Source organism: Galeopterus variegatus, unplaced genomic scaffold (assembly GCF_000696425.1).
Source record: "Galeopterus variegatus unplaced genomic scaffold, G_variegatus-3.0.2 Scaffold3395, whole genome shotgun sequence".
NCBI lineage: Eukaryota > Metazoa > Chordata > Mammalia > Dermoptera > Cynocephalidae > Galeopterus > Galeopterus variegatus.
This window is the reverse complement of record NW_007729506.1, coordinates 55,835-81,747: the sequence shown is the minus strand read 5'-3', so window position 1 is coordinate 81,747 and position 25,913 is coordinate 55,835. Positions and strand designations below refer to the sequence as shown.

General features: G+C 35.3%; 1 protein-coding gene across 1 annotated transcript in view; it reads right to left on the bottom strand.

The window, feature by feature from the left end:
* The window catches only part of INADL (InaD-like (Drosophila)), a gene marked incomplete at its 3' end in the record, with an annotated part of 165,617 nt that overhangs the window by 125,076 nt on the left and 14,628 nt on the right, over positions 1–25,913 (bottom strand). The window contains exons 7-11 of the mRNA XM_008584873.1: positions 16,061–16,279; positions 13,205–13,304; positions 8,956–9,047; positions 7,518–7,656; positions 1,573–1,719 (exon numbers count right to left, since the gene is read on the bottom strand). Of these exons, the coding sequence (XP_008583095.1) occupies positions 1,573–1,719; positions 7,518–7,656; positions 8,956–9,047; positions 13,205–13,304; positions 16,061–16,279 (697 nt within the window). The remainder of the gene's footprint in view (positions 1–1,572; positions 1,720–7,517; positions 7,657–8,955; positions 9,048–13,204; positions 13,305–16,060; positions 16,280–25,913) is intronic.

Sequence of the window (25,913 nt, the reverse complement as noted above, 5' to 3'; positions counted from 1 at the left end):
AAAAAAAAAAGAATAACATGATGATCTGAAACGATTATTCCAAAGGCAAAAAAGATAGCTAATTGCATAGCAGTTAGATTTGGGTTTTACTTTCAAGCTGAAGTTATACATATGCATGAAGAAAAAAATGTAGTGATGTTGATTCAAAAACCACGTATTTCTAAAACTATATCTAACTTCAGAATGTGTTTGAATTTCACTTGGTATTTCACTGGAAATCTATCTGAGCTCCACTGAACTAAAACAGCCAAGATTAACTGCAATCTACTTGGGTCAAAAGGAACGAGGTAAATTTCCAAATCATAGGGAATTTTTTAACCCGAATGAGGGGTTAACTCCTTCTTTCAGGCTATTTTTCCTAAAAAAGACAAAGCCAAATGCCAAACTTCTCTGCAACACGGATGGTGTTAAGAAATCCGAAAAGTTTCATTCAGCTGGCAAGGCTTTCCTGAGCACCGTTGTGCAGGTAACTGTGTGTGACTGTTATTCAATATGCTTACAGAATAGAGTCCTCTATGATAGCTGAGGTATCAAAGGACAAAGTAAAAGGACAAAGTTGGAAATCAATTAAAAAGGAAAATAAAGAATAAACATATAGCAGCCTGGCAATTTAATGCAATATATAAAAATGCATACATTATTAATTTTTATGTTGAAAAGGAAACACTGCTATGTATATAGGTAGTTATAATCTATAGATATAGATATTTCAATAATATACAAACTAAAGTACACAGTAATTAAAAATGCTAAATGTCCATTGTCGGATGACTGGATAAGAAAAATGTGGTAAATTCACACAGCAGAATACTACTCTGCCATTAAAAAAGAATGAAATTCTGCCATTCGCAGCAACATAGATGAACTTAAAGAAAATTATGTTAAGTGAAATAAGACAGTCACAGAAAGAGAAATACCACATGTCCTCACTTATAAGTGGGAGCTAAAAAATAAACAAAAGAAAAAGAAAGATTTAACAATCACATTAATACCTTGAACTTTCAAAAGAAGAGAACAGAACTGAGGTTACCAGAGGTGGGAAAGGGAGAGCAAGAGCAGGGAAAGGGAGGAATTGGTAAAGGGCCACAAAAATTGATTACATTGTATAATATTGAACATACTAATTATCCTGATTTGAACATCACATCNTTTTTTTAAAAAAGATGATGGATCTAATTTCAAACATATCAGTCACAGCAACAATTGCAAATGGGTTAAAATCATCTGTTAAAAGATAAGACCATCAAATTGGTCCTCAGAGAAAGATCCAACCATATATTGTTTATAAGAAACATTTTACAAAGGAAATAAAACACTTGAACAACAATAACAAAAAATGCTAAGAACAAGATAATAGTCATCACATACTAATAAATATACATTCAAAATTAATATAATTAAACGAGAACATGTTTTGTCCTCAACTGCCACAAGTTTTAAGATATTAAGAAAACCCTATTTCATATCCCAAAAATGCCTCTAAAATTTCTCACATCATATTTGCTATAAAGAGAGAAAATGGTTAACAAATGAGAAGGTTAAATTGCTCCAAAGTGAATACTCTGTGCCTACCCAATTTTTTTAAGGCATATATGTCATCAATTTTGAGATTATCCATTCTTTCTTCAATTTCCTCATCTTCACCATCCAAATTAGTTTCTGTTTCCACTGCTCCAGTTAGAAAGAGAACTGGTGTTTTTGGTGGTTCTACAATAGTTCCTGAAACAAGAATTGCTAACATAAATCACTAGTAGCTGAGGACCATACTGAAGTGAGCTTATTTCACTCCTGTTCCCCTATTTCACAACCTCATTAAAAGTATCTCAGGTAACATACATACATGATTTCTTTAACTTAAAATGTCATGTGTGATAACCAATCAATTCCTTAGAAAAAAAACTTGTCGATAGTATTGAAAAGAATACCGAACTAGGCAATGCGAAGAGAAAAGCAAGGTAAAGTCGATGACAAAGAAGGGGTAGATGCTTTTCAAGATAGCCTTGGAAAAGAAAAAAATCACTAAGGTCTGATGCTCTTGCTGCTGTGGTGGGTAGGGAGCAAAACATGAAGAATAAGCTGTACCAATTGCTCTGGGATCTCCTAGGTTCTGGCATGACACCATCAAGAGTATAACAAACAAGTCTACATAGGTAACCTTATTAATTGGAAGGGAGTTGGAAAGAATTCCCTTGGGTGCAGAGATTCCTCCCTTAGCTAAACTGAGCTAAGTAAATAGAAGTTACGTGAAGTTTTCATTCTCAACCCTTTAAGTCACTACGTATCTCTTAAACATACATAGTGAAAAGCTGAACCAGTCATTTTAGGTTATTTTTAAATAATTACACATCACTAATAAAGTATTCTTATCAAAAATATATAATCTGGCTCTAAGACTTTAGATCTAGCTTCTAACTCACAGGAAACACAGAGGGTTGAAGAACAAGATAAATGACACCACAAGGAAACAATCAAATTTAGAATGTGGCATTCTAGTGACAAACGGACTAATCCCTTCAAAAAGTCTATGCCTTGGGGGCAGGAGTGGGATATTTGTCTAGATTAAGAAGTCAAAGAGATATAACAAATGGAATAAGTGTAATGCATGATTGGTTCTCGGTTTGGGATTTTGGGGGGAGATTGGGGGTAGTAGGAGTGGGAAGAAAAGCTACTGAAGATTTTGGGGGCAATTAGAAAATTTTAAGTATGCACAGGGTATCTGATAATAGAGGATTACTATTAATTTTCTGTGGCATGATGGTATCATGGTTATGTAAGAGAATATCTTATTTTTTATAAGATATGAACCGAAGTCTCTAGGGGTAAAGTGTCATGACATCTACCACTCACTCTGAAATGGTTCAGGAAAAAAATATAAATAGATGAAGCAAAATGGCAAAATGTTAACTATTGGATCTAAATGGTATGTTTGTGGGTATTCATTATATCATTTTTCATCTTTTCCATATATTTAAAATGTTTTTACAATAAAAATTTGAAAAATATAACCAGTTAAGAGTTCCTATGATTTTAACATGACACTTTAAACCACAGGTAGGATTTTTTTAAGACCATTAAGACACCCATAAACGCACATCTGAATGCTAGAATAAGAAAGGTCAACCATCTGCTGTAGCGTTATCCACAATAACCAAGAAGTGGAAACAATCTAAGTGTACATTTAGAATAAATGGATAAAAAAAACGTGGTACATACAAACAAGGAAATATTATTCAGTCTTCAAAAAGAAGAAAAACCTGTCATATGCTACACAGCATGGATGAACCCTGAGGACATTATGTGAAGTAAAACGAGCTACAGAAGGACAAAGCCCACATAATTCCATTTACATCAGGTATCTAAGTAGTCAAATTCATAGAAACAGAAAGTAGATGGTGGCTGCCAAGGGCTGAGGGAAGGCGAAATGGGGACTTATTTAATGGGTACAGAGCTTCAATCATACAACATGCAAAAGTTCTGGAGATCTGATGTACAATGCGCATTTAGATAAAAATACTGTAGCGTACACTTAAAAATTCGTTATGAGGGTAGATTTCCTGTTACGTATTTTTTACCACAATTAAAAAAATATGCCAACCAGAAGCTGCTAGATAGCTGGGGAAAACAGTTACACATCACCAGAGTTTACTGAACAAAGCAGTGTAATTGTGTGCTCAAAGAGTATACAAATAGGTACACAAATATGTATACACACGGTATACAAATAGTAGGAATTTAGAGAAGAAAAAGAGTAAGATTTAGAATGGTAGCAGGAGGTACTGTGCAAGAGCTAGAAGCTCCTTTCAGTAAAACAGAATTCTAAATGCTGACAATTTGCAAGGCACAAAAAGATATGTGGCAGGGGGTGGGGGGAAGGGCATAACCACTCCCCTACATTATAGTCCTACACCCTACACATCAAGCAGTGTGCTAAATGTGACAGTAGCGTGTTTTTCAAAGGGTGCTAGTGAAGCTTNTATTTCACTCCTGTTCCCCTATTTCACAACCTCATTAAAAGTATCTCAGGTAACATACATATATGATTTCTTTAACTTAAAATGTCATGTGTGATAACCAATCAATTCCTTAGAAAAAAACCTTGTCAATAGTATTGAAAAGAATACGGAACTAGGCAATGAGAAGAGAAAAGCAAGGTAAAGTCGATGACAAAGAAGGGGTAGATGCTTTTCAAAATAGCCTTGGAAAAGAAAAAAATCACTAAGGTCTGATGCTCTTGCTGCTGTGGTGGGTAGGGAGCAAAACATGAAGAATAAGCTGTACCAATTGCTCTGGGATCTCCTAGGTTCTGGCATGACACCATCAAGAGTATAACAAACAAGTCTACATAGGTAACCTTATTAATTGGAAGGGAGTTGGAAAGAATTCCCCTGGGTGCAGAGATTCCTCCCTTAGCTAAACTGAGCTAAGTAAATAGAAGTTATGTGAAGTTTTCATTCTCAACCCTTTAAGTCACTACGTATCTCTTAAACATACATAGTGAAAAGCTGAACCAGTCATTTTAGGTTATTTTTAAATAATTACACATCACTAATAAAGTATTCTTATCAAAAATATATAATCTGGCTCTAAGACTTTAGATCTAGCTTCTAACTCACAGGAAACACAGAGGGTTGAAGAACAAGATAAATGACACCACAAGGAAACAATCAAATTTAGAATGTGGCATTCTAGTGACAAACGGACTAATCCCTTCAAAAAGTCTATGCCTTGGGGGCAGGAGTGGGATATTTGTCTAGATTAAGAAGTCAAAGAGATATAACAAATGGAATAAGTGTAATGCATGATTGGTTCTCGGTTTGGGATTTTGGGGGGAGATTGGGGGTAGTAGGAGTGGGAAGAAAAGCTACTGAAGATTTTGGGGGCAATTAGAAAATTTTAAGTATGCACAGGGTATCTGATAATAGAGGATTACTATTAATTTTCTGTGGCATGATGGTATCATGGTTATGTAAGAGAATATCTTATTTTTTATAAGATATGAACCGAAGTCTCTAGGGGTAAAGTGTCATGACATCTACCACTCACTCTGAAATGGTTCAGGAAAAAAATATAAATAGATGAAGCAAAATGGCAAAATGTTAACTATTGGATCTAAATGGTATGTTTGTGGGTATTCATTATATCATTTTTCATCTTTTCCATATATTTAAAATGTTTTTACAATAAAAATTTGAAAAATATAACCAGTTAAGAGTTCCTATGATTTTAACATGACACTTTAAACCACAGGTAGGATTTTTTTAAGACCATTAAGACACCCATAAACGCACATCTGAATGCTAGAATAAGAAAGGTCAACCATCTGCTGTAGCGTTATCCACAATAACCAAGAAGTGGAAACAATCTAAGTGTACATTTAGAATAAATGGATAAAAAAAACGTGGTACATACAAACAAGGAAATATTATTCAGTCTTCAAAAAGAAGAAAAACCTGTCATATGCTACACAGCATGGATGAACCCTGAGGACATTATGTGAAGTAAAACGAGCTACAGAAGGACAAAGCCCACATAATTCCATTTACATCAGGTATCTAAGTAGTCAAATTCATAGAAACAGAAAGTAGATGGTGGCTGCCAAGGGCTGAGGGAAGGCGAAATGGGGACTTATTTAATGGGTACAGAGCTTCAATCATACAACATGCAAAAGTTCTGGAGATCTGATGTACAATGCGCATTTAGATAAAAATACTGTAGCGTACACTTAAAAATTCGTTATGAGGGTAGATTTCCTGTTACGTATTTTTTACCACAATTAAAAAAATATGCCAACCAGAAGCTGCTAGATAGCTGGGGAAAACAGTTACACATCACCAGAGTTTACTGAACAAAGCAGTGTAATTGTGTGCTCAAAGAGTATACAAATAGGTACACAAATATGTATACACACGGTATACAAATAGTAGGAATTTAGAGAAGAAAAAGAGTAAGATTTAGAATGGTAGCAGGAGGTACTGTGCAAGAGCTAGAAGCTCCTTTCAGTAAAACAGAATTCTAAATGCTGACAATTTGCAAGGCACAAAAAGATATGTGGCAGGGGGTGGGGGGAAGGGCATAACCACTCCCCTACATTATAGTCCTACAATCAAGCAGTGTGCTAAATGTGACAGCGTGTTTTTCAAAGGGTGCTAGTGAAGCTCAAAGATATGTGGCAGGGGGTGGGGGGAAGGGCATAACCACTCCCCTACATTATAGTCCTACACCCTACACATCAAGCAGTGTGCTAAATGTGACAGTAGCGTGTTTTTCAAAGGGTGCTAGTGAAGCTTATAAGAAAGAGTCCCAAACCAAGGAGGACAGGGTGCAGATTTAGAGTCAAAACTTATCCCAATCCAAATTTAAAATGTAAGCAAGCCCAGTAAAGAATTGCTAACTCACAGATACTGGGCATGCTACATTCATTTGGTAGAGTAGACTGAAGCCAAGGGCTCTGTCAGAGCTATTAAAAGCCATTATATTTATATAAATATTTATGTAAATGTTTTAAGGTCAATATGACATTTGCATAATTTTTATTATTTAGGGTATTTTAAATTTCATATATATAAGGCTATTGACAGGGCATCTGTCTTTCAGCATCAAAATTTCTACTATCACAAAAAAACATAAAAAGTTCCCATTTAAATACAAATCAATATCAGTTGAAAGAGCAAAGGCTGCTGCCATGCTTATTATATCTTCAGAGAAATATTTCTAGACGGGGGAAAAATTATTCATCTTCTGATAAATCCTAATAGAATATTACTTGCTCACTAGTTATATAATTAGTCATTCATTTTAAATTGAATATGTGTTCCCATGATTGTCGACTTTTGTTGATCCATATATTTATAAGTTGATAATTAGAAACTGACATGCATAAGGCGTGGTGCTGATAACACCAAGGTCCAGGGTTTGATCCCTGTATCGGCCAAACGCCAAAACAAAACAAAAAAACCTGACATGCATATAATTATGTATTCATTACATAATGAAAGTTTACCATTCTTATAACCAAATCAACAACAAATATTATTTTATAAATAAAATGTTACTACTAGAAATCCTTGTTTAATTTTCTCACTACACTTCAAAAAGTAAGAGACAGAATAGAATAAAATATATCATTAAAAGTAATATAAAGTCTGAAGTTTGCAAAATGTCTAAGCATTAGACAAATGAGAGTCCCTGGAACAAAAGATGTCAATGCTTTATTATTCAAATATGAGTAATAAATTAAATTTGAAAGCTTTTTGGAAAAATGATTTCCATCTCCATTTAGAGAAGCTCTCAGAGTTTACTGCACATCAGGGTTCATGTCCTAACATTTGGACTGGCACATTATAATAAGCAAAGGAAACGCTTCTTCAATGCACAAATGAGCTGATTCATTTCTCCATCACTGCATTATGCAAGGTGGGCAATTTTTCCTGCTCAGACTCACAGAACAACTTTCATAACTTAGCTATTCTTCCAAACTTGGACTACATAAGGAGGAGAGAGGTGCTGCAATAAATTACCTCTGTCTGAGGGCTGTTCAAGTGGAGCAGACAAGGGTGTCTTCCTTCGAACTAGGGTTAGACGTACCACCTGCCCTGCATTTCGTAAAACTTCAACAACATCCTGGTTGGCAAAACCCTGAATATTCACACCATCAACCTAAATCATTGAGAGACACATAAAACAGAGGTTTCAAGTTAGCTACTATTTTTAACTCTGGGAAGGCTGAATAAAATGACGCAAGTCATTTTATTCCAAAAATAATTTATATGAGACTTCAGAAAGTATTTTTGAATAAGGATGCAAAACTAGTAGTAAAACATGGTGACAAACTTACTTACACCCTGAAAAACAAATTCAAATTTGTACTCCAAAGTCACACTTTTCAACAGCCTGAGTAAGGTAAAAGGTTTTAATTTCTGCTGCTATTCAAAATGCCATAAAAGATGGTCAATTGTTATGCACAGCACTCAAGCTATATGAATAGAAACCATTACTCTATCATATCACTATGTGATATTTTCCAGAGAAACACACTGATCTACTTCCATTAGGTCTTCCAGTGTTCTGAAAAAAGTATGTTTTTACAAAACATAAAAGGTGTTCTTAATCTAAGGCTCAATTCCACATTTCTAAAGTCCATCAGGACCAATAGGCTTCCTCTTTGAATCTTTAAGATAGCCAAACCATTACTTTGGCTTTCTCCACAAGTATTTTCTCTAAAGCATCCACTGCTATGGCTAGCCTCAAGACACAGCAAATCACCTAAGCCCACTAATGTAAAAGCCAAGAGTCATGAAAGGTGTTTCCTTTGATGGGCTTGAAGGATAAAGATTCAAATCATGCCACTCAACATTTGTTTCTACATAATTCATTGTGTGTGCATGTGTTTGTATATTTATGTGTGTGTATATGTAGGTATAGACATTAAAATATATATACACATATAAATTTATCTAATTTCTACTAAATTAGGAAAAGCCCTGTTTTAATTGGTAAAAGGTAATTACTGTATTCTCAAATATATAAAATATCTCGACTTTGGACATACTTAAAATTATTGTTAGTAGAAAATCTACTTTCATGAAGAGATGAATAGAGCTGGTTAACAGCCTATTAACGGTATATAAAATGGCTGAGCTTAAAGAACACAAAGAGGTGCTTGAAAAATGTTTCTTAGGAGAATGCCAGAACATCTTTCATATATGTGTGTATGTATATAAAAATATACATATTATTTTTTTTCCTGCCAATATGATTAGTGAATGCCTTCTCCACTGACAGTGGAAAAAAATCAAATTTAAGAGCATAAGAGTCCAAATTAATGAGATTTCACTATACTACGAAGCTTAATTTTTTAAAAACCTTATGAAACTGTGTTAAGCCATCCCCCTTTCATACATATTAAAATAAAGGTCAACCCTTTTTTCAAATCTAAAACAGAGGGCACTTACTTACAGCAACTATTTTGTCATTCACTTGAATGTGGCCATTGTGGTATGCAGCACTGCCAGGTATGATACTCTTCACATAAATCCCTGAAGCTTCCCCTGAAGATGTACAGACATACAGAAAAAAGGGAAAAAAAACCTCTAATTAGGCCTTGATTGCAAAATTCATATCAAGAGGTTAATTAGCTAAAGGGGCTGACTGGAGGCTTGACAAATACTATTTTGAACACAAGTACATAAATTGATGGATTATTTCAAACTGTCATCATCACAAGTGACCTGAATTCAGAATGACTTGACTGATGACTACTCTTCTGGAAAAATAATCAGTAATGAAACCTTAATGAAATGCACTACAATCTAAGCTGGAATTCAGGAGAGCCCAGGTTAAGTCGGACCCTCTTCTCTTGGTCTCTCTCCATTCTTTTTCCTGACATGGCTTAACCCTTCATTTTTCACCAGCACTGTGACAAGTCCCTAACTGGTTTTCCTGCCTATATGAGGGTACTCCAAAAAGTTCATGGAAAAATTGAGTTAAAAGATAATACAAATCTTTCCATTAACTTTTTGAAAATCCCTCACATTTAGTTCACTGCTCATGTTAGCTACCCAAACACAGAAAAAAGAAAAGTACACATGATCTTTAATAAACTAAAATTTAAATAAAAGAATGAGCTCAGGAAAATGAAATAATCCTTATAAGACATTTAAACAGAATCAAATGGCTATATAAAATTATATCTATATAAAAGTGTGCATTTCTATTGGTAAAGACTAGAAGGAAAATTGGAAAACAAAAAACCATAGATCTGGATGATTTTATATTTTTATTTTTTAATTTCAAATGAACTCAAAACATTGTCTATAGAAAAAATAAACAATGGATTTCTACTGCCTACATAACATCACATAAATTTCATAGAATCACATTCAAGGCCCTCAGTAATCTGCCCCAAACTTATTTTTCAACTTTATTTTCCGCTACATCCCTCCAACAAGACAGAAGTCCAGACACAGGAGACGTTAATGTTCATGTCTCTTTACCAATTTCTTTTTCCCCTCCCTCCCTCCTCCCCCTCCCCTCATCAACTCATATCTGATCACTTATCTCAACAAGTTCAAGGAATTGTTGTGATTGTTGTGTCTTCTTCCCCACCCCCAATCCCCACCATTTGTTTATTGATTGATTGTAGTATAAAAGGGCTGGAGGAGGTATTGTAGAACCTTTCTAGCACTTATGAGAGGTAAATTAACACCAATTGCTAAACATAGAAACTGGATAAATTTCAATATTCATTTAGAAATTAATTTTATGATGCTGTCCTAAGTATTAAAATACAGGTTATACTTAAATCATTCAAAGTTTGGCATGTTCACACATGTGCACAAAGTATTTGATAGATATTTACACACTGGGAGACACAATTATGGTCTGACTTTGGAGTTTTGGCAGATCTGGGTTCAAATTCTGGCAAGTTTCCCTACTAGCTTTTTTTGGGTGCGTGTGATCCGAACCCTCGGGCGGGAGCGCCGCCGCGCTTCCCAAGCGGCGCACTATCCAGTGCGCCACCGGGCCGGCCCGATATTTCCCTTTCTGTACCTAACTTATTTCACTTAACATAATTTTTCTAAGTCCATCCAGGTTGCTGCAAATAGCAGTATTTCATTCTTTTTTGTAGCAGAGTAGTATTCCATTGTGTAGATATACACAGTTTCCTTATCCACTCATCTGATGATGGACATTTGGGCTGGTTCCAACTCTTGGCTATTGTAAATAGTGCTGCAATAAACACTGGAGTACAAGTACCCCTCGGACATGATAATTTCTATTCCTCTGGGTATATTCCCAGCAGTGGAATAGCTGGGTCATATGGTAGATCTATCTGTAATCGTCTCAGGAGCATCCACATCATTTTCCATAAAGAATGCACCATCTTGCAGTCCCACCAACAGAGTATGAGTGTTCCTTTTTCTCTGCAACCTCGCCAGCATTTATCATTCTCAGTCTATTGGATATTAGCCATCCTAACTGGAGTGAAATGGTATCTCAAAGTGGTTTTGATTTGCATTTCCCAAATGCTGACTGATGTTGAGCATTTTTTCATGTGTCTGTTGGCCATTCGTATATCTTCCTTTGAGAAATGCCTATTCAGCTCCTTTGCCCATTTTTTAATTGAGTTACTTGTTTTTTTGCTGTAAAGTTGTTTGAGTTCCTTATATATTCTGGATATTAATCTTTTGTCAGATATATATTTTGCAAATATTTTCTCCCATTCTGTTTGTTGTCTTTTCACTCTGTTAATTGTTTCTTTTGCTGTGCAGAAGCTTTTTAGTTTGATATAATCCCATTTGTTTATTTTTCTTTTGGTTGCCTGTGCTTTTGGGATTGTATTCATGAAGTCTGTACCCACACCTACTTCCTGGAGTATTTCCCCTATGCTTTTTTTTTTTTTTAAGGGGTTTTATTGTTTCCGGGTGTATATTTAATTCTTTAATCCATTTTGATTTGATTTTGGTATATGGTGAGAGGTATGAGTCAAGTTTCATTCTCCTGCATATGAATATCCAGTTTTCCCAGTACCATTTGCTGAAGAGGCAGTCTCTTCCCCAGTGTGCAGACTTGGTGCTCTGTCCAAGATCATATGGCTGAAAGTATATGGGTTGATTTCTGGATTCTCTATTCTACTCCACTGATCCATGCAGACACAGGAGACTCTTGACATTCTACCAAAACACCAAGTATTTTCATAATTTTACCCTGTCTTTCATTTAATTCTTTTTTCCTGTCAACCTTGTCCCTTCTGTCAAAATTCTTCTTCTCCGTTCCTAGCTCAAATGCCTCCTTCTTTATGGATTCTCCATTTCCCTCTGTAAAATCAAACATTTCATCTGCCATACCATGATAGTTTGCTTGTATCTCTGCTAAAACATATACTTCATTCATCCTTAAATAATTAAGAGTTGTTTACATGTTTGTCTCCCTAAATAGACTTTACTTATATTCATTTTTCTATCTCCTCCAGAACTAAGCAAAGTAACCCCTCAAAAGTCCACTGAATTTAATGGAGTGAAAATTATTTTGAAAACTATTTGTTGAAAAGTATGTTGAATTTTAAAAGGTTCCAATTTTTGAATTCACTCGCCCCCATAACCTCAAGCCAAGTCACCCAATCTCAAAAATTTCCTTTGAAGATAGAGAAGTAAAATCATTCTTTTCTTTATTCAGTAACATAAAGTCAAATTTTCTCAATTTTCTATCAGTCATTCACTTTCATTTAGGAACCAAGCCATAAGTTCAGGCACTAAACCATGATTCCCCTAATCAGACTTAGCATATTGAAAACTACTCAATATGGTTTTTTACAACATTATTACACAATCCAAACATAGCTCTTTTGGAACTCATTGAAATTGTGAAAACGTTTTTTTAAAAAGGTAGCACTTAGAAAAATCTAAAGGTTTTAAAAAATATTTCATTAGGCTAAAATAGCACAAGGTGGTCTGATATGAATTTCATTCAGGACTCTGAATATATTAGCACTCTTAATCTTTCCACCTGCTGTAAGCATGCAAGATAATTGGTTTTTTATAGAAAGTAATTCTCTAATCTTTTTTTTTTAATAGACTAGAATATTTCATGACTCTGAATTTTCATGTTATTAGCAAATATTTCTGGAAAAGTTTATTTTTCCTTATCCTAACAATTCTCTTATAATAAAAGAATAACTCTTATAGTGGAAGTTACCAAGCTTTGCAGGTTGGGGAAGTTTTATTCAGAAATAATTGAGCCGTATATTTAGTCTCACACTTTATTCCTTTTATATGAAAGAAAAATAATTCTAATTAAAATATCTGTTTTATTTTTTTAGTGATTAAACATAATAGTGATACTTTTTGAACATTCATGATATGAAATACATACAGTCATCCATTTACTTTATAATAAGCATAAGATATATTAACAGTCGCAATATTCAAAATACATCTATTTTAGAAATAAGAGGAAGTACAATTCAAATACTGTTGAGAGATGGACAGTTACATTATTTTGTTAATGACCATCAAGCCAGCTATAAAACTATTGAGATAAAAATGTAATTCTGTAATCACTGAGATGTAAGTAGTTGCTATTATAGACTCGTGGTTTTATTGTTCAAGTTTTAAATTAAAAGCTGCAGGTATTTAATTTTACTGTCTAGAAACCTTAACATTCTTTACAATTATTTCCAAATATAAAATAGAAATGACTCATTTACCTGTATGAGATGTTCCAACATAGCCAACAATTCTAATCCCAAGACTCTGTCCATCTTTTTTAATGAGTTCAACATTATAAGTTTCAAAAAGAGAACTGTCCTAAAAGGAAAAAACAAAATTATTATATAAGTTTAGTTACATAACTGTGTGTACAAAGTCAATCTGTGCAAGGTTTACTAAGTATTTTCATAGTACCTGTGGTAGGCAGAATTTTAAGAAAGTCCCCAGGACCTTCAATCCCTGGTACTTTTCCCACATGTCTGTTACATTACATGAAAAAGGGAGATTATATGGTGCCCTTCAAAAGAAATCAGTCTTCTTTTGCCAGAAAAGAAAGTAAAAAAGATTTGAAGCATATGAACACAACTTGTGGTTTGAAGTTGGAGGGGGTCATATAAGAAGGAATGCAGGGGCCTTAAGAAGTTGAAAGAGGTCCTTGGCTGATAGCAAGCAAAGAAAAAGGGATCTCAGTCCTACAGCTGCAAGGAACTGTATTCTGCCAACAACCTGAAAGAGCTTACAAGTGAATTGTCCCCAGAGCATCCAGAAAAGAACCCAGCCAAGCTGACACCTTGATTTTGGCCTTGTAACAATTTAAGCAGAGAGTCCATCCAAGCCCACCCTGAATTCTGACCTACAGAACTGTAAATAACGAAGGGTATTGTTTAAGCTGCTAAAGTAGTGGTAATTTGTTATACAACAATGGAAAACTAATACAGCCATTTAGGAAAGACTCAGGTTACATTTGTATCTGAAAGAACTACAGCATAAAGAAAAATTTAGAAACAAAAGGTAAGACTAGTTATTGTAAGTAATATAAAAAATACCGACCTAAAACTTATTTTCAATACTTGTCTTTCTGTAAAGGAATAAGGTGCCTAAACACATAATACTTTTTTTTCAATTTAAAACATTATAATTAGAAAGCAAATAATTGATCAGATCAAATTCCCACTTATCACACAGCTACACTGGTCCCGCACCTACAAAGTAGAAGGCTCCAGGGAACTAGAATAAGGGAGAGAAAAGAAAATGGTTGTAACCACAATTTGAAGAAATTAATAAAAAAAAAAGATCAGATCAAATTCCCACTTATCACACAGCTACACTGGTCCCGCACCTACAAAGTAGAAGGTTCCAGGGAACTAGAATAAGGGAGAGAAAAGAAAATGTTTGTAACCACAATTTGAAGAAATTAATAAAAAAAAACAAAAAACCAGGTTCTAGTATCTCAAACAGAAAACTTCCACTCATATGGCTCCAAGTAGGGAAAGGCAAACAACTTTCCAAAAGACACTGAGTGACATCTCAGGTGATGATGATCAGTGACCTTCTACCTTTTCCCACCATAACCACTTCTCTTTTCTTCCCTCTTCCTCTGTACAGAGTTAGAAATCTTGATTTTTAGAATAGGGTTTTTAGGTAAATGCATGTATAGGGCAAAAGCCCTTGGGTAGGGGGCCACAGCCCACAGACAGCCCAGCAACAGCTAATCAACTCTAATCACTGCTTAGGTATGGGATTGTGTACTTTAATGATTTTAGAGCTAACAGGTATCCAGTTAAGAGATTTTGAGAATTGCTGAAGGGAAAGATGTGAAAAAAATGTTTGCTAGGGGCAAGCTGTCTGTTGGGAGAAACTTTAGAGATAATTATATTTAGATTTTATCATAAGAATGCAACTTTTGCTTAAGGAGAGGTTATACTTTAGATAATGATTGCAGTTTGACCAACTTAGCTTTTCACAAATTGTACTTTGGAATGTCACATTGCTAATTTTACCAATGTTACTAGTTTCCATTGTTTAAGCTATACTCAGCCATAGATAACTAGACAGAAAGAGATAAAAGATAAAAAATGTAATTTTTGAATTCACAAAGCTTTCAATGTTCTCGACGCAGAGCACCCCTGGGCCTGTAGTCCCACTCTTCCCGCGGTTCTCAGACCTCAACTGATTTTTCTTGTGAAACTTCCTTGTCTTTACAATAAAAAACAGAAGCTAACTTTGAATCAGAACTGCACCCAGTGTTCTCCTTCTAATAGATAAGTTGCTGGGGTACAGACCCTTCGGGCTTCTCATCACATTCATGGTGCTTTGAGTAATCCTTTTTTGCATCACCATTACACAGTGATAAGTGTAACATTCCTCCTGGCCCCTCTTTTTTAAAACTATTTCTTTGCTTTTGCTTTAATATGTCTTCATTCAGAGCTTGTGAAATACTGGGAAAGAACTTGGTAGGGACCAGAAAGATCTGAATTCAGATTCCAGCTTTGCAACTTACTCCATATGAGGACTTTAACAAGTTGTTTGACTTTAGTTTCCTCATCTATTAAATGGATGAGAAAACCTATCTTGCAAAATTACTACAAGGGTTTCAGATGACCTGGACAATTCCAGATACTCGATAATGACTAATAATAGTGATTATCATTATGTAACTATAATAATTGTTAATAATTATAATGAATATTACTATTAATGTCCATTCCTTTCGGCCAGTCTACTGTTATCAGTGATAATTCTTATACATTGACTGGTATTTCCTGTTTTCCTTCCACCATCTGGATGTCTCCTCGCCAACCTAATAAAATAGACAAGGCAAGTAGTAGTATTCTCCAACTTACAAGTGAGTAGCTGAGGCTCAGGGAAGTTGAATGGCTCAACCCTCAAAAAAGAAAATCAAAAATGTCTAGTGTCTCCAGACTGGGTTCTCTTCTGCTTCCCTGGTGAGCACAGAGACACAACTGAGATACGACTCATCTCACTGTGGTGTTTTGAGTGGAAAGAATTTCTTACCTTGCAGTGTGTCACACCCAGTATTTGATTTAAGATGAAAGAATGAATCATATACTCACAGAGTCAGGGCTCTTGTTGGCTACAGCAGGTGGGACAACAGGTAAGGCTGCAGGGGCAGGAGGGGTCACCGAAATTTCACCAGTTGGGTCTCTAGCAACGACCATCCTGACTGAATTGCCGCAGTTCCTCAGCACTTGAGCAACTTGCTCACTGGTCATTCCCTGCACGTTTGTGCCACCAATCTTCAAGATGTGGTCCCCTGTCTGGAGTCTTCCATCCTTTAATCCAAGAAAAAACAAAATTATTTTGAGAAATCAATGATCTAACTTCACCAATTAATAACAATTCATCAGACTCTCAGTTCTGGCAAAATGACTGAGGAGAATCCACCTAAAATGCTGAAATAAAATATAATATTTTTAATTAATGGCTGAATTGTCAAAAGAGTAAAAGTATTCCTTGTACAATACTAAATACAGAAGGGTTTGAAGTGAGAAAAATAATTGGTATTCAAACACAGGCATTTGCTTGAGGATATCAATTCATGCCTAGTGGCCTAGAGCCAGGATATTAATGGTCATGTATGCAAGGAAGTGGTCAGAAAGCCCTGCATCTCAAGAAGGGAAGGAGGTTGGAACAGAAGCCTCCAGCAGTATAAAGCTAGGAACTCCAAAAGCCAACAGGCTTGGTGGCATGTTTGAAAGGAACAGAAAAATGCTACTATGGCTAGAAGAGAATAAGGAAGGAGGAGAGTAGTCAAAGAGAGGAGAGCATTAACAGGGGGTCAGACAGTACAGGGCATTTTCTCTGCATGACTGGGATGCAGGTCATTGGAGGGTTTTGAACAGAGGAGTGACATTATCTGACTTACTTTTAACACGATCATTTAAGCTTCTGTGCTTAAAATAGACTATCAGAGAGGACACAAGAGAAGCAGAGATACCAGTTGGGAGGCCTTAGCAATAATCCATAAAGAGATAACAACAGCTTGGACTAGGTTAGCAGTTGGGTTGTTGAGAAGTGAGAAACTAGATTTACTTTTAGTGATCTGTCAACAGGATCTGCTGATAACTTCTATATGGCATATAAGGGGGAAAAAAGAAATCAAAACTCTTAAGTTTTTAACCTAAGCAACTGGAAAGATGGAGTTGCAATGCACTGAGATAAAGAAGACTACAGAGGAATAGATGGGTAGGAGTGGAAATCAGGAGTTCAGTTTTACAGATGAGTTCAGTCTGAGATGCCTACTAGTCATTAAAGCGAAGATAACAGGTATACAGCTGGATATACAAATCTAGAGTTCAGGGGAGAAGTCCAGACTACACATTTAAATTTGGAAGTCATTAGCATATAGGAAATATTTAAGTCATGATTCTGGATGAGTTTGGAGTAAGGATATGTAATGTTTAATTTCTTAAGCTGGTGGTGTGTATATCGGCGATTATTGTTCTAATTATTATTTAAAATGTGCACAGACATGATGTACATTCTTTTGTATGTATTTATACTTCACACAAAGTTTGACATAATTTATCAAAATGTATATCAGTTCAAAATGTTTATCATTTTCTTTCTTTATAAAAGTTTTGAAACAACTGATTTGTTTCACCAGAAATTGTGAATTCACCTTATTTATCTTTATTACAGTATATTAAATATACCAAAATGTCAACATAGCTTGTTAAAAAAAAAAAAAAATCACACTACAGAGGACCTTACAGGTTAAAAATCACTTTCGTGTGTCATTCAGAGAAGGACAACTTTAAAATGAGAAAATTGAGGTTCAAAAAGGTTGACTGACTTGACCAAGGCCACACAGCTAATAAATGGCAGAATCAAAGTTCAATCCAAGCTGCCCATTGAAGAATGTTCTTCTCATTTAGTCGGTGGCCTAAACTTTGATATCTCCAGAGGAACATTCCTGCAGCAAGTGACTCTCTCATATACAAAAGGCTACTAGTAGACAGTAAATTTACTGTTTTCCTACTCTCCAAGAAATTGCTTATAACTGTCAAAAAGTTTGAGTAAAATGAAGATAAAAAATACATATTTTGCAACTGGGAGAGGAAGACAGCTTGAGAACAGAGCAATGACCACTGGGTTAATTTGGTTCTAAGCTCCATATTCTTGGATCCAGATGGCACCATCGATAAGCTGTAGATGAAATTCTGAACAAAGACGTTTTTAAAAAGCCTTAAGACTGAAAAGTATTTTCTGCATCCTTCCTTTTCTCCAGTTTTGCAGGAACCTAATGAAGGAAGGCTTTAAACCAAAATAATGAGTACAACGCTACGTGGTTTGTGGTGAGTACTGCAGAAGGCACTGGAAGGGACTAAAGTAAAGAGAAGCAGTGTAGCAGAAATGCAATTCAATTCAGAAACGTGGAAAAGAAACAGATGCAAGGAGGACATAATTATTAAAAAAAGGAATAAAGAACTGCTGGGTTTCTACTTTAATAATGATAATTTGATATTCTGTTTTCATCCATGCCACAGACTTCAAATAAAATAAGCTACTACTTAAGAGAAAATCAGTGGTCCTGATGAAAAATAAGAGTAAAGCTGTCTTTGAATCAAAAACTATTCTTGAACAAAATTACACCCTGACTAAAGAATAAAGAATATGTCTAGTAAATGTTTTCATACTTAGCTTGGCCAAAGAAGGGCATTTCACCATGGAGTATATATTTACTTGCTTCCTAGGCACTATTTTTTTTTTCCTATTTTACCTCAACTCTTAATTTAAAATGATGTAGATAATTTGCATCTGTCACTGAAAGTCAAACATTTTCTTCTTGCAGAAAAACAGGTGTTCTAAGGAATTCGTAAGTACAAAAATAGTCATTAGTCAGATTGGTAGGAAAGACACCAAAATGACAGCTACCTTGTCTAATTCCAGAAGCCCCAAACATTTCATTTTATTGATATTTTCTGATCAACATTATCCTTCCATTACCTACCTACTGTGCGAGGAAACCAAAAGGCATAAAATCCTTTTTGTTCTTTAACAGAAATCATAAACCAATGAAAGCCAACAGCTATACCAAGATTCAAGCACAGTGTGCTAATCAAATATTCAAATATAAAAGTTTATTAACCATAGATTGTCTCATAAGAGAAAAAATATGCACATTGGAAAAGATAATGTGAAAGGCAGAAAAATTAAAACAGCTGATAGAAGAGGTATCACACAATTACAGTGAAAACACTAACAGTATCATTTATATAGTTAAAATTAAAAAATACTTTAATACAAGTTAGCAGCTTTTGGCTAAAAAAACCAATTACTTTGTATTTTAAGTTCTCTAAAATGCTGTTGTGGATGATAACTTCAATTCAAAAAATATTTGAAAACCTACAGGAATCAGGCCTGAACTACAAAAGAAAAAATCAAATTTGTTTCTCCAAAAACTAAACTATGGCACCAAACTTCTACAATTCAGAAAATGAAATCATTACTATGTTTGATTCCAGGTTGGTTCTATTATTGATCTTTAATCAAAAGGCAACATGTCACTGACAAAAAACAGTGACTTTATAAGATAAACTAAACACTCCTTCCCTAAAGGAATTAAGGGAAGGAATTAAGTCCAAGTATACCTATCCTATCCTAACCAAATTCCTAAAGCCCTCATTAACTGATTGTTAAGGATAAAGAAAATATCTGTCTAAAGAATCACTCAAAGCAAAAGTGCTTGGGAATAGCCAACTGTTTAGTGACCTCGAGCTGGGCTTTGCATCACTGAAAGTCCCCCAGAGTGCACAGCCACTCTCCAACCCTTGCTTGGTTCCATTCCTTCTTAGTATTAAAGGTTACTGGGTAGTTAATATGACTTATGTTATAACTGCCTCATATCATAATGTCAATAATTTATGACAACTTTTAAATAGGCTGTGTTATAATGGTCACTTTCTGGAGACAATAGGGTAACCCAGGGTACCTGACTTCCCCAGAATTCCTCCAGACCACATGAGTGAGGTTTCTGCAAAACAAAGAAGTTTTACATTACCCATCATCAATTTCAAAACAAAACAAAAACTAGCTCTTGAAAAAATTTTTTTTACTCGTTATTAATATTCATGATACAAAGCTGATTGTCACCCCTCATGCCCATGATGTGAGGGCCAGATTCATCCTGAAAATTTTTTAAATTTTTGCCACAACTGAATAGAATGCTCTAAAGATGTGTGTTTCAGGCACTGTGAATTTTGGAGAGTATCTCATATAATTCCTTATCCATGAATTGGTCCTAATTACATTAACTTATTGGTCATTGTAACCAGATCTCAATAAAGATTTCTGAAAAGCTTCCTACAATTTTTTTTTTAATGCTATTTTCCATTTTATTTACTTTAACAGCAGAAGGACAAGTAGGGGCTTTGGAGTCAGACACCCAAGTTCAAATCCTTGCTCTACTTTGGTCAAGCTGTATGGTCAAAGGTCGATTGCTTGTACTACGTAAATCTCAGATCCTTCTTAAGCAAATAGAGAATAAATTCCTCTCTCATTGAGCTGTGAGCATTAAACTCAATACTATATGTAAAATGTTTAGCTTGGTGCCTTGTTCACAGCAAGTCTTTAAATACATCCATTTCTGATCGCTCCTTAGGCTGCAGTGACCTCAGTTAAGTGTTCTTCACCACATCCCCTCAACTCTACCCCATCTTTTAATCATACATATTGACTTATCTGTTAACACGAATGGAAATATAAGGAGCTTTTGTACCACGAAGGTTGCCATAGTCAACAGTGAGCATTAATATTCAAAACATGAGTATATTTTAATTAAAAGCAATATCTCCTTTAATTTTTTTAAAGCTGTGATTAGGCTAGATAAGCAAGAATTTAGCAACCGCTTGCAGAGTCAGGTAACCCTGGGAGGGGCTGCCTTGGGGACAACCCAGCTCTTACATTTCATCCCAGCTAAGAGGATTGGAAAGGAAAGGGATGAGGAACTAAAAGGCATTGTGCTAAAGTACATTACATTGAATTACATTCAATTTCACACAGTCTTTTTTAAGGCAAGCACAATTATCTCCTAGCAAAAAGAGTTAACAGCAGGCCTGAGACTGCTGTTCTTTGAAAGGCCTGCTCACAAGGTTGGCCCTTGGCTAATACCTTGGAGCTTAGATTCTGGGAGAGTTCCCACCAATCCCCAGTAAGAATGGCTCACAATGCCTACACCATCGTGCAAACAATGTGGTTTCTCTTGAATACCTGCTTTCTTCTGTAACTTTGGTACATGCTAGACAATGTGTGCCAACATGGCCAGCAACTAATAAAAACCCTATGCACTAAGTCTCTAATGGGTTTCCATGGTACACATTTCAGATGTGTTGTCATAATTCATCACTGGAAGATTTCAGTTCCCATGTGACTCCACTGGGAAATGATTCTTGGAAGCTTGCGCCTGGTTTCCTCCAGACTTTACCTCATATACGTTTCCCAGTGCTGATTTTGCTTTATATGCTTTCACTGGAATAAGTCATAGCTATGGATACAACTATATGCTGAGTCCTGTGAGCCATCCTAGCAAATCATCAAACCTGGGGTGGTCTTGGAGACAATTTTAGAAACATGGAATTAAGCCAAGAAATAATTTGCCCAGGGTTAGTGGTAGATTCAGGATTCAAGCCTTCATCTGTGTGATTCTAAAGCTCACATACTGATCCTATGCTCTTTCCTTTCAGACAGGCTTACTTGGAATGTAGGTGGGCTGAGAAGAATTTCTCCAAAGACAGACAATATGGAGGTGTATGCCACATCTTGTACCACAGACTGGAGTATTAAGGTGCAGCAGCTAAAGTCACTTAGGGAGTTACAGCAAGCAAAACATTGAGTAGAACCATGGAACAAATGGTGGCAGGGATGAGGAAGGCGATAAATGGCAAGAAGGTTGAAGAGATTTCATCTGCCGTTAGCTCAGATGAGATGAAAAGAGAGGAGAGAATGCTGCTCTGTCCCCTCTGTCTAGGCCTCACCACATTCCCTATTGGAGTCCATAGCTCTATTCTCTATTGCTTCCAGAGCCTGCTACTCCCTGTTGATAGGTATGAACAACTCTGCACAGGTGAACATCAGGAAAAGGAAAACATTAGGATCAATTTTGGGTAAATAGATTTAAGCAGTAGGGCTGGCCGGTTAGCTCAGTTGGTTACAGTATGGTACTGATAGATTTAAGCAATAAAGCACAGACTTCAGAATCAAACAGGTATGGGCTCAATCCTAACTTTGTCACTTACCTATCTGTGTAACTCTGGGCAATTTCTCAATGATTTCCACATCTATAAAATTTAGGATAAACTTAAAAGATTGTTTTGAGGATTACACAAGAACAATGTATATTGGGCAGATAACAATGTCCAGCATAAGCACTTGCTTCTCTTTGAGCATTTATGACTCTTTAACAGGCATACCTCCTACCCACTCTTTGATGATCTGAAATAGTGACAATACCTTCCAGTAAAAGGGAAAAGTCAGACTTGGGCTTTTCCCAACAGTGCCTCAATGGGATTAATCTCGGAAACTCTGCACATCATATTCTCCTTGTGAAAATTCATAAGGCACATTAGTATATTAAAAGCTCAGAAAATTCTTACAGTAAAGAAACCTATTTGATTTTGTTGAAATTTATTTCACCCTTTTTTTTTCACAATAACTACCCTACTTGCATTTTGAAAAATGCTACTCCAGCAAACAAGCCTATTAAAATTGCTAAAGCAGGAGTGGGGGAGAGGGGAGAAATGGGAAGAGACAAAAACATCACAAAATCTCATCTCTTTTCCAATTACAAAAAAAATTATTTCGAAGAACTCTTAAGGAATACTATTTGTTTTGTGCCACAGATGTGTTTTGAAGACCCATAAAATGACCATCCTCAAATGTTCTGCTCTCAGAACCCCTTTATACTCTTAAAAATCACTGAGAATAGAGGGATGGGGATTGCAAAGCAGCACAAGAAACTGTTAAGGGTGATGAATATGCTCATTATCTTGACTGTGGTGACGGATGATGGTATTATAGTTAAATTTTATGTGACAGCTTGGCTGGATTGTGGTGTCCAGTTGTTTGGTTAAACACTAGTCTAGATGTTGCTAGAAAAAGTATCTGCAGATCTTCCAAATACTGACATATTTCATTGTATAATATCAAAACACTCATTGACTAATATCATCAACAACCTAATCAGAAAAGTTTAAATATGAAGAACTTTCAACCTCACAGTAAAATACAATTTTTCCAAAATTCTAATTTTCACTTGAAAGCTCAAATTTTACATTACCAACAAACATTGTCAGTTTTCTTTGAAGTAACAGGCTTAACATCTACAATCAGTTGACTTTAAATAAAGATTACCCTTGATAATGTAGGTGGGCCTCATCCAATCAGTTTAAGACTCTAAGAACAAACACTGAGGTTTCCTGAAGAAGGAATTCTGCCTCAAGAATGTAACAGAAATCCTGCCAACCTGCCTTCCAGATATCAAACTCAAGACCGCAGCATCAACTCCTATCTGAGTTTCCAGCCTGCGGGCCTGCCCTACTGATTCCAGACTTGCTAGCCCCCACAATGGCACGAGCCAATTCCTTAAAATAATCTCTTTATACATATGCATGTATTCTATTGGTTCTGTTTCTCTGAAGAATCCTGAATAATAAAGATGAATTCACAAGTGTATACACATGCCAAAATTTATTAAATTGTATACTTTATATATGTGTAATTTATTGTATGTTAATTACATATCAATAAAGCCATAAAAAAACTTAATGAGAACCTCAAAGAGCTTTTGTTTTTGTGAGTTCTCAGTCAACATCTAATTAGCACTGAGAAATTTAAAAGATTTAATATACACAATATAAATATATTAACATATATAAATATTTATCTATATTAATGTATACATTTTTATTTTTAAAAGAGATTTATGTTCAAAAACAAAAAATAGTGAGAAAGCGGTGCTTTAAAACTTTTGCAAATCTCTTTACTGTCTGGCTTAAAAGAAGACAATTGGATTCTCATATCTGTTTCAGCATTCAATATGTTGTGATATAATGTTCTTGTTGAAACATATGAAAAAAATCTGGCTTCAATCAGATATGTAGTTGGGAAAGGGAGGAGTATTTTAATAGCCCATTCCTCTCTGATAACACACCAAAACAGGACAAGTGGTCGTTTCCTATACATCAGTTACAATGTGGAATCTAGAACTACACACTTTCAGACACTGTTTCATTACAGTCCATTGATCTATCTTGAACTTTGAATGGATCTTTTACCCATATACTGTTTTGTCATATCACGTTCTGGTCTTCAGGATATATTGCTTCACTGAGTTATACAAATCTCCCCAAGACTAACATATTTCATTGTATAATATCAAAACAAACATATTATTTAATATCATCAACAATCTCATCAGAAAAGTCCTTAAATATGGAGACGTTTCAGGCTCATAGTAAAATGCAATTTTTGCAAAATTCTCATTTTCCTTGAAAGCTCAAATTTTATCATTACCAACAAACACTCTCAGTTTTCCTTGAAGTAACAGGCTCATGTCATTCATTCTCAAGAAAATTTGAATTAAATACCCAAGTATGAATAACTATAATTTTTCAGTTATTCTTTCAAAAATAAAAATGTTATTCCATATAAAAAAAGTGACTAGCTGGTCTCCCAAATGTTTTTTCTCAAGACAACGTAATACTTCAGTATATAGCAGGTGTGCTACATGGTACTTCCCATTTTGTCATGCAGTATTATAAAAACATGCACTAAAAGGTCAAAATTCATTAAAATTAATCATTTTTACCTCATCATAAAAAAACTTTCTTAAGTGAAACTGGCATTTTTTTTTCATTGCAAGCACATGTCAGAAAAGAATGCAATGACGACTAGTGCAGTTTGATGCCACTGCCTTGTTTCGCACTAAGGAATCAGCAACTTTTGTCTACCATTGCTTGTGGATCATCAGTACAAATGTTAATTGGGTGAAAAGGGATGATAACATCTTAGGATTATTACAAAAGTTGCTTTGATCTCATAGATCTCCTGCAAGGTCTCAGGGATCCCCAGAGGCCCATAGTCCAAACATCGAGAACTGCTGATGTAAATAAATATACTTAGATGCTGAAAGGACAATCAAAACATCAGTGGGTCCACAATTTGTCTAAGGTGGAGCATTCCTAATCAGAAACGAGGAGCTGAGGGGCTTGCCTAGAAGCTAGCCGCATTTGCACAGCAAGTTCATTTTACTACGTCTATTAGGAGGGATAAATTTATGTGTAACTAGAGAGTCAACAGTGAAATTTTACACATTATTCTGATTATGGAAATAACTAATGTTATTTCTGATTTATCATGGACATTCTATGTAATATGGACTCATTAGTAAGTGGCTTCATAATCAAATTTCTAAACTAATTTCTGAAAACTAAATGAAGTATCTAACATTTTATTCAATGTAAAACTAAGCAGAAACCGTTGATGTTTTTAAATGGCCTACTGTCAGTTTAACACTGCTAAACAATGGACGGTAGTCATTAGATTTNTCCCATTTTGTCATGCAGTATTATAAAAACATGCACTAAAAGGTCAAAATTCATTAAAATTAATCATTTTTACCTCATCATAAAAAAACTTTCTTAAGTGAAACTGGCATTTTTTTTTTCATTGCAAGCACATGTCAGAAAAGAATGCAATGACGACTAGTGCAGTTTGATGCCACTGCCTTGTTTCGCACTAAGGAATCAGCAACTTTTGTCTACCATTGCTTGTGGATCATCAGTACAAATGTTAATTGGGTGAAAAGGGATGATAACATCTTAGGATTATTACAAAAGTTGCTTTGATCTCATAGATCTCCTGCAAGGTCTCAGGGATCCCCAGAGGCCCATAGTCCAAACATCGAGA